General features: G+C 40.0%; 1 protein-coding gene, 1 long non-coding RNA gene and 1 other non-coding gene across 7 annotated transcripts; 1 reads left to right on the top strand and 2 right to left on the bottom strand.

Moving 5' to 3' along the window:
• Window positions 1-7,925: 7,925 nt before the first annotated feature.
• Window positions 7,926-13,241, bottom strand: LOC146689492 (forkhead box protein M1-like). Of its 5 annotated transcripts, none has more exons than XM_085436796.1 (10): window positions 13,049-13,241; window positions 12,087-12,559; window positions 11,785-11,930; window positions 11,367-11,558; window positions 11,152-11,280; window positions 10,838-10,897; window positions 10,375-10,423; window positions 10,079-10,251; window positions 9,097-9,865; window positions 7,926-8,518 (listed from the first exon to the last, which is right to left on the bottom strand). In XM_085436796.1, the coding sequence occupies exons 1-10, from the start codon at window positions 13,180-13,182 to the stop codon at window positions 8,166-8,168; spliced, it is 2,478 nt and encodes an 825-aa protein (XP_085292922.1). In that variant the 5' UTR covers window positions 13,183-13,241; the 3' UTR covers window positions 7,926-8,165. The 5 variants fall into 5 exon arrangements, with proteins under 5 accessions (XP_085292922.1, XP_085292923.1, XP_085292924.1 ...); XM_085436797.1 differs by having other exon boundaries at window positions 12,117-12,559; window positions 13,049-13,239; XM_085436798.1 differs by lacking the exon at window positions 10,838-10,897 and having other exon boundaries at window positions 13,049-13,238.
• Window positions 12,491-13,964, top strand: LOC146689491 (uncharacterized). The gene is made up of 2 exons (XR_014915997.1): window positions 12,491-12,554; window positions 13,606-13,964. It is a non-coding gene; the product is annotated as an uncharacterized LOC146689491 (long non-coding RNA).
• A 2,346-nt stretch (window positions 13,965-16,310) lies between these two features.
• On the bottom strand, window positions 16,311-16,383 carry trnav-uac (transfer RNA valine (anticodon UAC)). The gene has a single exon. It is a non-coding gene; the product is annotated as a tRNA-Val (tRNA).
• Window positions 16,384-17,748: the final 1,365 nt, after the last annotated feature.

Below are 17,748 nucleotides of genomic sequence, written 5' to 3'. Positions count from 1 at the left end.
AGCTACCCAGAATGCATTGCAGCGTGAGCCATGGCAGCATGTAAGTCAAATAATTAGTTTTTAAAAATACATATATAAAACAAAAACCATATGAACTATATAAAACACTGGTGCTTGTATATGTTGGTGATTGAGACTTGTATAGCGCAGAAAAAAACTATCTGAGAACCAGTCACATGGAACACATGGAATTATCATTGATTGTGGAGATTAAAATTAATGATATATTTTTATGTGGTTCAGCCACAACTCTACTAAAACCTCAGCCAGTAATAGGTAGGCCAACTTTTGGACCGTCCAGTTGTCTGTATGACTGCCGCAGTACGTACATCACAATTGCACACTATCAGAAAGTGCCAAACAGCCCTGGTGGAGTGAGGAGCTGTAAAGAGAAGCAGAGTGCTCTGTTTATATTCTAAAAGTGTTTTAAGCTTGTTTCAAAGATTCTGTACAGCAGCTTTAAATGTTTTCCAAAAGCACACATACACTTATCAGTGTTTCTCAAACTTTTTACAGTGTGATACCACCTGAGAAAATGTCAAGCTCTCCTAAGTACCACTATGAAAGCATGAAAGTCATAAATCTTACAACACAAAATTAGTATCTGCAGTAAAGATTTTTTCATACATTGTATACATTCTACCACAGGAAAAGTTGCCTCCATTTTTATATTCTTTTTTTTAATATTTTGTAATAATTTATTTGTAATAATTTATTCTGTTTTGGGAGTGTTTTTTATGTATCTGTATTATATTATACATACACATTAAAAGTGAATCTCTGTCTAAAAAATGCACTCAGTTTACTTTTTACTCACTATGAGCATCATTCATTATTCTCCCCCAGTAATTAAGGTTAGGATATGTTTTTTTTTTTTTCCAATCCATTCTTCTTTTGCAGCATTTAAATAACCTTGATCAGATTTGATGGTTTTGTTACAGACTTTTCAAAAAAAAGTGTTTTGCTTTTCTTTCACAAATGTGGGGATTAAATTGTGGGGATTAAAAGTAAAAAAGGGAAAGGGGTTCACCTTGGCACAGAAACTCCTCAGATGAAAACTGGCTCTTGTTGGCACAATCAGGGGAAGCAACGCAAAGCTACCTCCCCAGCTTGTCCAGTGTGGATGACCTAGGCAGGATGTTGGCACCTTGAGTTGTTGAAGGAAAACTAGCTGCTGGCTGCTAGCTTTTTTTCTACAATCTCCTGGATGTCTTGGAATATAATGCCTTTGTCCCATGGAAACCACTTCACAAGAGTGGGAGTCCTTTAAAATCTACAAATGAAGAGTGATCCCAGAAGAGGGGTGCATGCTGGTAACCTCAGCAGCTGCAAGATAGCTTTGTCCCCGATGCTCATCAGTCGCTTCTGCCACTGATCCCAAGATACAGTAGTCTGAATCAGAGTGTGACCCACAGCCCACCAACAAAATGAGAAAAAGGTGCAAAAGGTGCACCTTTAGGATTAGAACAGCAGCCACTTTCTCCAGCTGTGGAAGTGTGCCTACAAAGACCACGCTACTGTGGTTAGCACATCCTGCTGCTAATGAGGATGCACACACACACCGAAATACAAATTTTGCTCATCGTAGTGGTCGTTTGGTCATTAAATGGCCATTTCTGGCCACTAACACGCTATGTGTGGGAGTTTGTTTTTTTGTTTTTGTTTTTTTTATTCATCAAAAGAAGAAATAATGCCAAAAAGGCATCGTTACTGTTACTGGTGCTGACCTGCAATGATGAGTGAAAAAAATATGAATTTTTATCAATTACATGGTGAAAAAATTGGAACTTTATTGCTATTTTTCCTAAAAAGTTAGTAGTAATATGTAATTTGACTGGTATTTGAAGGCTGTAGTTTCTGAATTTGAAAAATATTTTAGTTTTCACAACAAGGACTGGTGCTAATTTAAAAAATAAAGTCGGGCAAAGTAGAAAAATTTTTGTTTTGTTTTTGCCTGTCCTGTTTGGTTCTTTAGCCATATTTGAATTTTATAACATTTTGTGAATGTAAACAACATGAACATGCTGAGAGAGTTTTTCTGTTTTTCTGTCACTGCACAAAAATATAATATCGCATAAAAATCATTGATACTGTTCATTATTCCCATACATGTAGCTGCAATGATGGTTAAAAATAAATCAGGTTGCATGTATTATTTCGGAAAACATATTATGATTTTCTCAATTTGTGAACAAACAAACAAGCTGCAAGATAGTTTGATCTATTTTGCTTTCCCTGCACAAAAATAACAATAGAAGATGATCAATGTTGACGTTAATCAATTACATGTCCCAGACTCTTCCATTAATCCAGTAGCATTTGTCTTCCAACAAGTGCAATGTACAAACAAACTGGTGTTTTAAGGGTTAAAGACGTAAAAAGTAATGACTGACAAACTCAGATGGTTAATTAATTAATTTTTGACACATTTATTTATTTATATCAAAATGTAATTACTTATTGACACATATAATTAATTCCTTAAAGGAATGAATTTATATCCTTCAAGAAAACAGATAAATAAGATCAAATAGCAAAACCATAAAATACAAAGAAGTGACACTGAGGTAATTATTGATTGATCCAATGAATGAAAAAGTCAAAGAAAAAAAACATCAAACACCAATTCAAACTGGAGCATCCCTGCAATCTATTTATCAATGTTACATTTCCCCCTTATGTGGTAGCCAGAATCCTCCAGCAGCAAAGCAGATGTAAAAGAAACTTGAAGTTAAATGCTCCTAAACTACTGCAAAAAGGAGGTCCGAATAAGTCTCCAATAAGAAATTTAAAATGACAGCATCAAGTGGGCCTTATTTGAACTTGTTTTGGTATAATGATAGATATGCTTCTGAATATTTGACAACCAGAGTAGATTAGAGCACTCTAGAGCACTAGAAATTTCTTCCTACATCGAAAGCCTCACCTTGTATTGAGAGAAATCCTCTTCAATATGGACAGTTCGGATGGTTTAAATAGTGTCAGATCTAGATTTGTTTCTGTCTTGCTGCTTTGTAGTGATGGGATTTCAACGGGGTGGCTGTAGCTCAGGTGGCAGAGCAGGTCAGCCACTAATCAGAAGGTTGGTGGTTCGATCCCAGGCTGCCTCCTGGCTGCATGCCAAATATCCTTGGGCAAGATACTAACCCCGTGTTTGCCTACTGGTGGCGCCAGTGTGTCCGGCAGCCTCGCCTCTGTCAGTGCGCCCCAGGGCAGCTGTGGCTACAATGTAGCTTGCTATCGCCAGTGTGTGAATGGGTGAATGACTGAATGTAGTGTAAAGCGCTTTGGGGTCCTATGGACTAGAAAAAGTGCTATACAAATGCAGGCCATTTACCATTTCCGGCTCTTTTTAGAGAACCGGCTCTTTCGGTTCGGCTCACTAAAAAGATGCGGCTCTTTCAGCTCCGAACCGGCTCTTCAGGTTGTTTTGTTGCTTTAATTAATTTATTATTAACAATAATATAAAATTATGCACAAAAGGAATTACTAATGTAAAAAAAAAGTGGTTTTATTTATATATGTTTATACATAAATATATGCGGTGGCCCCTAGAGACAAAACACGTACAAACTCCAAAACACATCCAAAACGCATGAACTTCCAAAACAGAGCTACCTAAATCACCTAAATTACACAATTGAAAGCATGAAAGCATATGTGTATTGTTTGTGTATTTATACACAAGCATTAATATGTAGTCAAATAATTTTTTTTTAAAAAGTTCATTTACCTGTTATTACCACACACCAAATCCAGTCGTTGGTACTTGCTGGCTTGTGTAGCCACTAGGTAACAAAAGCTCAACACTGCGCCTAGCATCCTGGAGCACTTCTGTTGTCTTTTGTACGTGTTTTGAGTTTTTACGTGCTTCTGAGTTTTTACGTGTTTTGGAGTTTGTACGTGCTTCAGAGTTTGTACGTGATTTGAAGTTTGTATGTGCTTTGTCTGTAGGGGCCACCGTAAATATACTTTTATTTACTCCACATAAAATGTAATAAATAAATCATATAATACAAAAATTAACTATTCACATTTCAACTTTTAACTATTTAGATTTTCAGCTTTTTCCTTTTACAAATTTAAAGTGAAACAACACAAAACACTACAAACCACAACACAATTAAATATAAATTATAATGTGAAAACAAAAAGAACATGCATATTCTCTGTCATATGGGCCTGCATGAATAAACTTTCTGAATCCTTTATCATCTGCAACTGAAAATAGTTGTGGATGATTACTATACCTTTCTAATGTGACGTTGTTGTCCCTGGCTCTTTCTCTCTCTCTCCCTCCTGCTCTGTTCCTGTGCTACTGAGTGTAACTACTGCCCCTCCCCCCTCTTCCCAGCGTAAAGCACAAGGCTCGCATGCGGAGTGAAGCGGGAAAAAAGTGCGAGAGAGAGGTTGAGAGAAAGAAAAGGAAAAAAAACACGGCTCGCGATAAGGAGTCGGCTCGCGTCGTTCACGTCAAAGAACCGGCTCTAAGAGCCATTTCGTTCGCGACTGACCCATCACTAATGTTCTGAGGAGTACAGCGTCTGTCTAAACAACAAAAAGCAGAAGAAGAAGAAGCACCATTTAGCTGCCAGTTAAAAAAGAAGGATCAGGACACGGTGTCAGAAAAGAAAATACAGTACTGTTCGTTTCTTCAGACGATAAGTGATAAGCTGTACCCAGTTCATAAAGCATGCAGATTGTTCATGTTGAGTCTAAGCAAGTCTCCTGATTATCTAGTAAACAACAGCACCCTCTGCTGTTCCTAAGGAAAATTGACAGAGTTTCAAGTGTAACGTCATTGCTGGTTCAGCTGGGGGCAAGGTTGCATCATTAACCACAAGCTGAAATCAGTGCAGAGCACTAAAGCATGACAGGTTACATCCAAAAACTGAAGCTTGGTGCCGCTCCTGCTTCGCTAAAACTCATTTTAAGCCTCTGATGAGTCGAACCACTGAGATCACGTGATCCAGCTTTGCTCGGGGTCGAGGAGCTAATGGGTCAGGGTATGGGAAAAAGGAAGTGGGGATCTTTTTGGACACCAAATATCCAACTGTAGTCCTTACACTAGAGACGGCTTTTGATCTGACCACAGGCTTGGACAGTGTTGACACAACCAAACTAGACCCCGCAGTTGGGGGCAGGAAACTGCGTCCCCTCTCCACTTTCTCATGATTGAACACTGATGTTGCAAAAGCACATGAAGTCTTCAATCAGGGTAAATAACTGCACTCGGATGCCTTCTCTTGAAGCCACGACAAAGAGAGAAACTTGTCAAGACACTCAAGTACACACACGCACACATCCTTTGGGGATGAAAGAAAAGTGTCAGCATCACGGCACAGTCTTACCCTTAAAGGAGGGAAGCAGTCGGGCCATTCCTGGGCCAGAGTAGGAGAGAAGACAGATAGCATCTTGGGAATCTGTATACAGTGATGTGAGTCATGTGTGCAGTGTGTAGTACCTACGTATGCCTAACATTTATCGCAGGGAGAGTGGTGTTTATAGTGTCGGACACAGGCGAGCAGGCACCTGGCTTCTTTTATTGTCAAAATGCGTACTCCCTTTGGGTCTGCTTGCTGATGAGCTGTTCAGGGGTGTCAAACATAAAGCGCAGGGGCCAGAATCGGTTCGGGAAAGACTCTAATCCAGCCCACTGGACAAAATAGTTTCAGTTTTTCTGCTATTTACTACAGAAAGTATCTATACCAAATAGAAAAAAGTGCGAAAAAAGCACTTTTTCTGTAATTTTACACATTTATCAAGTTTCACTGGTTCGGTCCACTTCAGACCAAAGTGGGCTGTATGCAGCCCGTGGTGTAAAATGACTTTGATGTGTCAGTTCTAGATGGATAATGAATTTGACTACTTTTAGTCTCTACTTCAGCGCTGCTGGCAGCATTCACAAATTCAGTCTACTGTGCTGTGTAGGAAGCTTCTTTATTCATGCATATTTCTACCTAATTTCACCTGCTTTGTTTGACAGCAGGGTTGTCACTATAGCCAGGTTTTTACTATGCTTGTGAGTTTTTTTTAAATGAGATATAAATACCCACTCATTCTTATATATGATAATATTGCAAATAATTGTGTAATTGCTTTTGTAAGCTTTTGTATAGTTTTAGTAACCTGGTGGTGGCTGTAGCTCAGGTGGCAGAGCAGATCAGCCACTAATCAGAAGGTCGGTGGTTCGATCCCAGGCTGCCTCCTAGCTGCATGCCACGTATCCTTAGGAAAGATACTAACCCCATGTTCGCCTACTGGTGGCGGTCAGAGGGCCCGGTGGCGCCAGTTTGTGAATGACTGAATGTAGTGTAAAGCGCTTTGGGGTCCTTAGGGACTGAGTAAAGCGCTATACAAATGCAGGCCATTTAACCACTTCCACAAACATGTATTTACTCCTGTTCTGTTTGAAAGGAGACGATCTTGCCATGCAATACTACGTTAAACGATTCCCTTAAACGAATCCGAGACCCTATCATTGTTGTTGTGTTTTTAGAAATCTCAGTAGAAACATAAGTGGAGAAAGTTTTGTGTGACAGATGGGTAGAATTGAATTTCCAACTGAAAGTTCAAGGCTGGAAATTAAAATATATGTTTGAAGGCTATAATTTCTAAATTAAAAAATATTTTGGTTTTCATGACAACGACTGGTGCTAGTTTAATAAATCAAGTTTGTCAATTTTATAGCCCTTTGGGAATATAAACAGGAGGTGGCCAATTTTGCCCATGAACAACCTGAGAGGGAGTTTTTCTTGTTATCTTCACTGCACAAAAATGTAATGATGCATATATAATTGTTTTGAAGGAAGGCTCAGAGGAGGTTGGAGGTTGTTACCATCATGGGTTCATCCGATCAGAATGAGAATGAACAGTCATCAATCACAGGTTTCTCCTTTTATTTGAATAATCAGTAGGGAAAGACACACATGGACTGCTGATTCACAAAGGAAACAAAGTGTGATTTAAGTCACTCTGGAACTCAAAACGTTACATGAACTCAGGAGACTCAAACAGAAACTCACCTCAGCTGCCGCCCCATGTGGGAGTGAAGAAAGAGTGAGCTATTTGCAAAAAGAAAATAGGGATTTTATGGTTTTTATCTCTTTGTAGATCATTACATTTATGTAATCTAACTGGTATTGAAAGGGTTAAAATTCTGAACTTGAATGAAATTTTGGTTTTAAGGACCAGAACTGATTCTTATTTAAAAAAATCAAGTCAATGAAAGTAGAAATATGTTTTAATATATTTGAATTTTATAGCATTTTGTGAATTTAAACAACAGGTTGGCCATTTTTGGCCACGAACAAGTCGAGTGGGAGTTTTTCTGTCACTGTGCAAAAATATATTAATGCATAAAAATCATTGATACTGTTAATTATTGATATAATTGTAGTTGCAGTGACGGTTACAAATAAATCAGGTTGCATGTATTACTTGGAAGAAAATGGGATTTTATGATTTTCTCTGTTTATGAATACTTACAAATGAACAAGCTGAGAGAAAGTTTGCTCTATTTCGCTTTCCCTGCACAAAAATAACAATAGAAAAAAAAAATCACTGTTGATGTTAATTGATTACACGTCCCAGACTCTGCTATTAATAATACAAGAAAATCCAGTAGCAATGCAAATATATGAAAGTGAGTTTTGAGGTTGTCTTCCAACAAGTGCATTGTACAAACAAACTGGTGTTTCAAGGTTTAAAAATGTAAAAAATAAAGGGTTTTTTATATTTATAAAAAGAACTGATGTTATAGTTTAAAAATGTATGCAGAAAAATAGCACAAAAACCCCACAAAAAAATTATAAAAATTACACACCTAATCTGTTGCTGGACACTTTTGGCCAAGAACAAGCTGAAAGGATAGTGATTTTGAAGAAACCCAGAGGGTTAGTTAATTAATTAAAGACACATTTATTTATTTATTTATTTATTTATTTAATTTAAAATGTAATTAATTATTGACACATATAATAAATTCCTTCAAGAAATGAATTCATGTCCTTCAAGAAGACAGACAAATACAGCAAAAAAGGAAAACCGTAAAACACAAAGGAGGCCAAATATGTAAAGAAATTCAAAGAAAGAACGATGTTACACTTTTCCCCTTCAAAAACAGGTGACACTGGTTAGCAATAGAGTCTGTGTCGGCCCTCTGACTACTTCAGCTGAGGGAACAACTCAGACCAGCTCATGTTTGCCATACCAAGTTCATCATCATCAAGACTAGACAAGCTAATATCCAACAATATCTTGTTCAGGTTGTCGTTCAAGGTATCTGAGACGAGGCCCTCTGTGATTGAGGGACTGGCTGGTGCGCCTCCTCCCCACAAAAGCTTTCTGGAGTAACTACTTGTGAAGCATCCGGTGGGTGACTCTGCTGGTCCGGTCACTCTGGACGGAGCGGATTTGAGAAGCTCAGTTGGGGAGTTAAACAGAGGCAAGTCTTTAAAGGGAGTGCTGCTGAAGCTGAAGGTGGTGTTGTCGTGTTGTGGAGTATCTGTGGGACCACCTGGTGTATGAACAGGAAAAACCATCAAACGGTAATTGAAACTGGAGCATCCCTGCAATCTATTTAACTATGTTACATTTCCCCCTCATGTGGTAGCCAGAACCCTCCAGCAGCAAAGCAAATGTAAAAGAAATTTGAAGCTAAAAGCTCCTAAACTACTGCAAAAAGGAGGTCTGAATAAGTCTCCAATAAGAAATTTAAAATGATAGTATCAAGTGGGCCTTATTTGAACTTGTTTTGGTATAATCATAGATATGCTTCTGAATAGTTGGGTAAAACAGACAACCAGAGTAAATTTCTAGAGCACTAGGAGCGTGATATTTCTTCCTACATCAACAGCCTCGCCTTCTGTTGAGAGAAATCCTCTTCAATATGGACAGTTCGGATGGTTTAAATAGTGTCAGATCTAAATTTGTTTCTGTCTTGCTGCTTTGGTGTGGGCCTAATCATGTAGTGTTTACACAAAGAAAAAAAAAAGGAAAAAGAAACAGGTGACACTGCTTAGCCATAGAATGTGTTTCGGCCCTCTGGCTATTTCAACTGAGGGATGAACTCAGACCAGCTGATGTTCGCCATACCAAGGTCGTCATCATCCAGACCAGAGAAGCTAACATCCACCAATATCTTGCTCAGGCTGTCGTTCATGGTATCCAAGACGAGGCCCTCTGTGATTGAGCGATTGGCTGCTGTGGAACTGCCTCCCTGCAGAAGCTCTCTGGAGCAGCTACTTTTGAGGCATTCGGTGGGCGACTCTGCTGGTCCGGTCACTCTGGAGGGAGCAGATGTGAGCAGCTCTCTTGGGGAGTTAAACAGAGGCAAGTCTTTAAAGGGAGTGCTGCTGAAGCTGAAGGTGGTGTAGTCGTGTTGTGGAGTATCTGTGGGACCACCTGGTGTATGACTAGGGCTGAAGTCCAGAATATTTTGACTTCCTTTGCCCACCGGGGTCACTTTAAAAGATGCAACATAAGAAGGTGGCTTGCTGGGGGTGGATGAGGTCAAATGGCTGCTACTTTTTATCGGGGTTTTGAATGAGAACTCCCTATCTGGGCTTTTCTGCCCATGCTTGTCTTCATCCAGCTCAATATGTGGATTGTCCTGGAATGTCGAAGCATCGGAGGCTACGCCAGAGTCAAAGAAATTACTTTCGTGGCAGAGGAGAACAGGCTCTTCATTCACAGAGAGAACCAAACGCTGTTTGCGCCGTGAGCTGCTGGCTTGTCTCTTTGGAGGAGCTTTGGGGGTCTCGCATTTAATTGGAACACATACCAGCTCCTCCTTCACTTCTACCTTAAAGTCCGTATTCTTCTGAGGAGATATCATCACAGCTGGGGAATCACTTTGTGTCACCTGTCAGACATGCAACCATTCCCATTAAAATCTTAGTGGTATGGGTGAAGTTCATACTCATCTCTATGCACATAATGTTGTCAATGTAAACTCTAGGGAGTTCCAAGAAATACTTGTTTTGAAAAGCAGTTTGCAACTTGCATAGCTTATGAAGTAAAACAACAACAACAACAACACATTTTAAAAAGCTGAAATATATGAGAAATTCATTACCTTCGGTGCTATGCGGACTCTCTTTGTTCCTCGTGAATTGTTCCCCTTCTGCTGGGAGCAGGGCGGAGGAAAAGGGGTAGAAGTGGATGGCAGGTAGACAGAAGGAGTGACGGGGAGCTGTATGGGCACCAAGTATGAATCGGTTCGAGGCAGAAGAGGTTTCATCTTTCTCTCTGAACACAGAAAACACAACAACATTGCACTACACATTTCCAAACTAAACAGCAGTTTGCCAACCTCTGATCTTTCTCAAGTCTCAAATTTATAAAACAACTCATACATTTCTTTTAACTCACCAGAGCTAGTTGGTGTTTTTCTTGCATCTGGAAGTGTCCTCTTTTGGTGCTGTGAAAAGTAAGATGAGACAGAAATTATATCAGTTAGGAGCCTTACTGTGCTGCCACCTAACAACACTGTAACTTGGCGTTCTGTCCAAAACTTGTCCCTTGATAGCTGACCCTACATCTTTACCCTCAGGAAAGGACTAAAAGGAAGTTTTATGATTGTATGGATACCAGACATTAGGAGAAACAAGTGCTCTTAAAGCACATTAGCCTTTCAGACTGACTTCAGCCTCTCTGCTTCCCTGCTGCTCTCGTCTCCTCCTGCAACAAAAACAGGTGTAGCTACACTGTGTAGGTTTGAAAGTCTGGTGACAAATAGATTCATGAACGTTCAGATTTTTCTGAGGTTGTGACTTGAAGATGGCTCCTGAAGAACTAAAAGAAAAGAAAAAGAAAGGGGCTAAATCAGTCTTACTTGATTAGCCAGTAAAAGCATTGGCACAGGAACAGTGGCAGTCACTGGATCACAGCCCGGCTACAGAGAGAGATGTGAAGTGAGATTAGGGGGAAAATAAGATGAAAAACAACATGAGGAATCTCAAAACACTCTCAAGGTGTCAGCCATGAAAAAAAAAATTGAAAAACAAGGATCCAAGCAAAATCATTATATAAACACAAGGTAAAACAATAAGCATTTAACAAGCATTCTTGCAACAAAACATTCAGGCCAAGTACCACAAATGTTCCCAGATATCACCAATGTAAAAGCAACGAGTCAGCTGCACTCACCTTGTACACATGATCAAGTGTGAGGCATCGATTGGCTTCAGGTCGGATAGTCCAGAAAGACTTTTTACCATCTGGAGACGTTTCACGAATGAACATGTCATGCACAGAGAGGTTATGGCGGATGGAATTCTGCAATTATAAATGAAAAAGTATTTGAAAACTGCTGCTTGCTGCAGAGCTGTGAACATATCACACTTTCAGCAGCTCTGAAGTACCTTCCAGCCTGGTTTGGCCACATCTCTATAGTAAGGGAAGTTGTCCTCAATCCACATGCAAATTTCTTTGAGGGTCATCCTCCTGTTCTTTCTGCTATTGATAGCAAACTGGATCATGACCATGTAGGAGTACGGTGGCCTCTCTGAAATGGGTTGCTGAGGAGCTTCTGCACTGGTATGTGTATCGTGTGCCTATATGACAAAAAACAAACAACAGTCAATAAATCTGACAGTGTAACTATTTTCTGTAATCAGACTACTATTGCTGTCATTATAAATCACAGTCATGACCAATTGGTTACGAAAGGGTGTTTAGGGAACATGTAGCAACATGTCTGGGGTTAATGTTGCCTTCAGACAAGTTTGTGTCGGCACATAAAAGGGGGGAAAAAGCAGGTGACAAGAAAAAGCTCTGAACCTCAAAAGTCTGTAAAGAGTTCTGGTTCTCCTTGCTGCTGAGCTGCTTTGTAGAGTTTGGCTCCAAGGCACATGTGCTCATCCTACCCAACCACTTAAGGTCGGTAAGGCTGTCGTCAAAGGGACCGCAGTTTACATCCTTATTCACTAGTAAAGTAAAAGGGGAAAAAACATTGTTGCTTAAACAGAGGAGGAGTTAAATACAGATTATCAAATCAGACAGAGAGAAAAACAAGCACTAAATTCCACACTTATACTTTAAGTATTATCCTAAACATTAATAAAAGAAATTTTTTTCCGTACATGGTTTAATTTCAGTTAGAAGTTTGTCACCTGGGAAACTGCGTGTAGTTTCAGCTTTGACTTTATGTCCTTCTGTACTCCTTGTAGCAGCCGCTTCAGCAGCAGACTGAGGATCAGCTCCATAGTCCCACTTGTTGCCACTCCCACTCAGAAGAATGAACTTGTTTGGGCCCTGGGCACCACATTCATTGCCTTTAGCTGTGAGGTCCCCAATAACGCTTTGAGCTTCTACTTTTTCGGGACTGACAACCACCTGAGTATCAGACTTGGATGGATGGTCCATGATGCGGATACCACCAGGAAAGCTCTGAACAGCAGCTGGTATTGACGGATCTTTGGAGCCTGATTCTCCAGGCTGTGAATCCGTCGCATTTTGATGAAAAGGCAGTTTTCTTCTTTTGAGAATCCGGGGTCTCGTCGGGCTCCGTCTCATGGTCAGATCATTGAAATGTGCCAAGTTGTTCAGAGGTATTCTGCACAAAAAACACAAACGAGCCTGAACAACGGAGATTAACTGTTACAACAAGAGTTAACAGTAACGGTAACGTTTAGCTGGGAGATGGAAATTATCAAGTCAGTTACTGGCGTTAGCCATCAAGTCCGTTCACAGCAATTCAGTCTAGATCAACTCGGAAAACTCACCGATTTAGCTCAAATACTGATCATAATAAAATACTAAGCATTTAACGCTAAACGGGTTAAATGTTATCTAGATAAAACTAAGGTCCGCACCTTATTTTTATATCGTCAACTCCTCACTTTAGCGGCTAATTTCCTTCGGTTAGTGACGATTTCCAGCTTGTAGAACAAAAGACGTTAGCCAATGTTTTTAACTGTATGAAACGTTGCCAGGATTATATTTATTAGCAATCAAGATGTTCGTATATAATAGCTACGACACTAGAGAATTTTTGTCTGGATAACCATTTTGACAATTAATGAAACATTACCATATAACTTACATTAAGGTTAAGTATTTTTCCCGATGTAACAAGTCAAAATATATTCTAGTGAAAACCTCAATAGACTCAAATGACAACTTCAGACATAATTTGCGGTAAAACATACAGCATCGCTGTACATTCACTCCAGACATACTGCGCTATCCTGGGAACCACAGAACCATCCTGTGACTACATTACAAACAAATAAATGTAATTAAAATATATTGATGTCGCGGTAAAATTGACAGTTTTACTACAGATTTAAAGTAACTTTTCCACACATGAAGTCTTGATTAGGTGATGAGATTAGAAATACTTTATGTATTCTATATTTAGGGAAATATTTTTGTTACACCTGTGAAAAGACTGATGATATAATAATCATAAGAAGAAGAATATTTGGCAGATGACTCTGCCAGACAGATGTATTCTATTATAGAGAGTGAAAGCATACGATATGAAAGATTTCCTGCATGTGTGTTTATGGCAGTGGAGTGAATCAGATATCCAGTTTCTAACTAATTCCAAAGCCAGCCTTCCTAATATGTTTCTTGACGCTTTCTTGATGTCACCAGGTCTCATGCTGGCCCCCCAGCAGACCACAGCAATGCTGACAGATTGGAAATCTCCAAGTTTTTGCTGCACACATTGAAGGATCTCAGCTTTCTGCGCTTCCCCATTTTATATACACTCTCTGTGCTGGTTTTCCAGTTCAGCCAGTTGTCGATGTGGGCGCTCAGGTACCTTTTACTCCCCTACCACATCACCATACTGAAGAGACAGGCCTCCCAGACGACGCCACGAAATCATCCAGGAGTGTTTTGGACATTATTTCATACATCATAGTTATTTCAGGAGTACTTTGTTCTGTTATCTCCCATTTATATTTTGTATAATAATAAAAGTGGGACCAAATGGGACCCAGTAAAATATAGCAGTGAGTGTTTTTGGTCTATGTGCTTTCCAGGAAGTTTAATGTTCTGAGGAGGACAGCGTCTGTCTAAACAACAAAAAGCAGAAGAAGAAGAAGCACCATTTAGCTGCCAGTTAAAAAAGAAGGACCAGGACACGGTGTCAGAAAAGAAAATACAGTACTGTTCGTTTCTTCAGACGATAAGTGATAAGCTGTACCCAGTTCATAAAGCATGCAGATTGTTCATGTTGAGTCTAAGCAAGTCTCCTGATTATCTAGTAAACAACGGCACCCTCTGCTGTTCCTAAAGAAAATTGACAGAGTTTCAAGTGTAACGTCATTGCTGGTTCAGCTGGGGGCAAGGTTGCATCATTAACCACAAGCTGAAATCAGTGCAGAGCACTAAAGCATGACAGGTTACATCCAAAAACTGAAGCTTGGTGCCGCTCCTGCTTCGCTAAAACTCATTTTAAGCCTCTGATGAGTCGAACCACTGAGATCACGTGATCCAGCTTTGCTCGGGGTCGAGGAGCTGATGGGTCAGGGTATGGGAAAAAGGAAGTGGGGATCTTTTTGGACACCAAATATCCAACTGTAGTCCTTACACTAGAGACGGCTTTTGATCTGACCACAGGCTTGGACAGTGTTGACACAACCAAACTAGACCCCGCAGTTGGGGGCAGGAAACTGCGTCCCCTCTCCACTTTCTCATGATTGAACACTGATGTTGCAAAAGCACATGAAGTCTTCAATCAGGGTAAATAACTGCACTCGGATGCCTTCTCTTGAAGCCACGACAAAGAGAGAAACTTGTCAAGACTCTCAAGTACACACACGCACACATCCTTTGGGGATGAAAGAAAAGTGTCAGCATCACGGCACAGTCTTACCCTTAAAGGAGGGAAGCAGTCGGGCCATTCCTGGGCCAGAGTAGGAGAGAAGACAGATAGCATCTTGGGAATCTGTATACAGTGATGTGAGTCATGTGTGCAGTGTGTAGTACCTACGTATGCCTAACATTTATCGCAGGGAGAGTGGTGTTTATAGTGTCGGACACAGGCGAGCAGGCACCTGGCTTCTTTTATTGTCAAAATGCGTACTCCCTTTGGGTCTGCTTGCTGATGAGCTGTTCAGGGGTGTCAAACATAAAGCGCAGGGGCCAGAATCGGTTCGGGAAAGACTCTAATCCAGCCCACTGGACAAAATAGTTTCAGTTTTTCTGCTATTTACTACAGAAAGTATCTATACCAAATAGAAAAAAGTGCGAAAAAAGCACTTTTTCTGTAATTTTACACATTTATCAAGTTTCACTGGTTCGGTCCACTTCAGACCAAAGTGGGCTGTATGCAGCCCGTGGTGTAAAATGACTTTGATGTGTCAGTTCTAGATGGATAATGAATTTGACTACTTTTAGTCTCTACTTCAGCGCTGCTGGCAGCATTCACAAATTCAGTCTACTGTGCTGCGTAGGAAGCTTCTTTATTCATGCATATTTCTACCTAATTTCACCTGCTTTGTTTGACAGCAGGGTTGTCACTATAGCCAGGTTTTTACTATGCTTGTGAGTTTTTTTTAAATGAGATATAAATACCCACTCATTCTTATATACGATAATATTGCAAATAATTGTGTAATTGCTATTTTTGTAATCTTTTGTATAGTTTTAGTAAACACTTCCACAAACTTATATTTTCTCCCTTTTCTAAAACAGACACCATCAAAATTGCGACGACATTATGCTGTTGTTGCTCAAACTTTAAAAATGACGTGATTCACAAACCAGTGGGTGGAGGGGCAGTGGCTAAATCATCAGCTTAAAACAAGCTTTAAAAATGACCCAAAAGGCACAGAAAACAAAGTTACAGTCCAGTGACAAATTAGGTGTGGCGAAGCCTTGCAGGCAGCTAGTGGTTGTAAGTGTTAGAGTGGGTACCGTCTGTCAGCTTAAACTATCTATCTCATTATAATGGATAAAGACTTAAGAATATTCTCAGTTTTTGTGGCCAAATGTAAACATGCTCTTTTTCTGCGGTAAATCTGTGCATTTTAATGTAAAAGTCTGTGGAGTGTGGGACCAGCCGCAGCACTTTTCTCTCCCTCTTAGACAACTAAACGCAGTAACCCTTCTTTCATTTTTTCTCAACCAAGATGTTTCTGCCATGTTTCAGTCCTGCTTCTCTAACAAAACGCATGAGAAATTAATGAGATTGTTCTCACAGCTACGAGGGTTAAAGATGGAAAAACCTATTTTAATTTAATGGTCATCAAACCACATTTTTATTTCTATATCTACCAAAGGGTCAAAACTCATCACTATGAGTGAAGATGTCTGTATGTGGCAAAGAGCTAAGGGGAAGATGACAGTCATGGTACTGCTGGGGATTGAACCCAGGACCTTCTGCGTGTAAAGCAGATGTGATAACCACTACACTACAGAACCAGATGGACTGCCAGCCATTGTTTTTACCTGATGAGTTGAATCCCATGCTGCTGATTCCTTATAAATATGTGGAAATATGTACATTCTGTGCTGCAGCTTGAAGGGGATGTTAAATGATCAAAAAAATAAAAATACTGTAAAATGCAACTTTAAATCCACCAGAAGTCATTTCAGAGCAGAATATTAAGAACAAAGTTATATGAAATGAATAAAGGCACACAGCAGGCGTTTGACACTTTCCCCCTAATGCTCTTGTGTTGACAAATTGAGCCTGCTTCTCTGAGGAGTCGTTATATGACAGACCTAGTCCAGAACCCAGTCTACCTTTCTATTTACCTTTCATTTTATGCGTGACAAGTCTGAAGACTTTATTAGCCAACAGATAAATCAAAGGGATGTAGCTATCGACTAGCAGTGCCAATATCTACAAAAGAGACAAACAGAGGAAACACTGAGTGGGAACCCGGAGCTGAATGACAAGCTTTCCGATATCCCTGTGTTTGTGTTATTGGTCTCAACAGCAACCCCCCATTACTGTCTGCATGCATGCTAAGACTCTTGAATTGTCCCTGATTTCCTGCTGTGTTCAGCAGTTCACGAAGGCAGACAGTCCTTCTGTGTTACTGTCAAATTCATTTTACAGTATCCAGACCACTCAACCATTTACATCCTGAGATTACTGCTTCGGGTAGAGATATTTTCAGCTTCGGCCAGAAAACTGAAAAACGTACACAATCACATCATAAGTTATTCTGTAAATACACAATAGATAAAAAAAAAATCACATCATAGATCTGAAGAGATCCAATCTCTTAAATCCCTCATGCACTCAGGGGTTGATTGCTTTAGAAGAGGTGCAGAGCTTGCAGAAGGAGGAGATTCTGCAGTCATCCAGTTAAAAGAGCCAGTAATAAATAAAGACCACACCATATATGTGCATTTCCTCTCCGTGGACTTATGGAAACACATCACCTGGAGGAGCAACCCCTTGACCTTGTCTTGTCACAGCACTCTGAGCATGAGACAACGTTCTCAGATTTACAGGGGAGGAGATGCTGCTCCTGGCTGGCCATAGTGTTTCATTTGACCATAATAGGCCTTGTAGTGGTTGAAAAAGTGTGTGCTGGTAATCAAAGTTTCCCTGAGCAGAAAGACAAGATTGACTAAAACCAAGTAGACGGAGAGAGGACTGGAGGGGCGCACAAAGGTTTTGTAAGGTATACAGAAGTACGGTTGTCATGGTGATGACGGGAAACTCTTTTGTGCTTACGAGGCAGAAAAGTGTCTCCCCCTGGGAAACAGATGTGAGGCCAATGAATCTGCTAGTCAAAAGAAATACAGCTAACCTTTTATATCCATAAATTG

This window comes from Copadichromis virginalis, linkage group LG17 (assembly GCF_057382275.1).
Source record: "Copadichromis virginalis isolate Kocher_CV1m ecotype Utaka linkage group LG17, C_Virginalis_male_GT1.1, whole genome shotgun sequence".
Taxonomy (NCBI): Eukaryota; Metazoa; Chordata; class Actinopteri; order Cichliformes; family Cichlidae; genus Copadichromis; species Copadichromis virginalis.
Note: the sequence above shows the minus strand (reverse complement) of the source record. Positions and strands in the feature narration are given on the sequence as shown.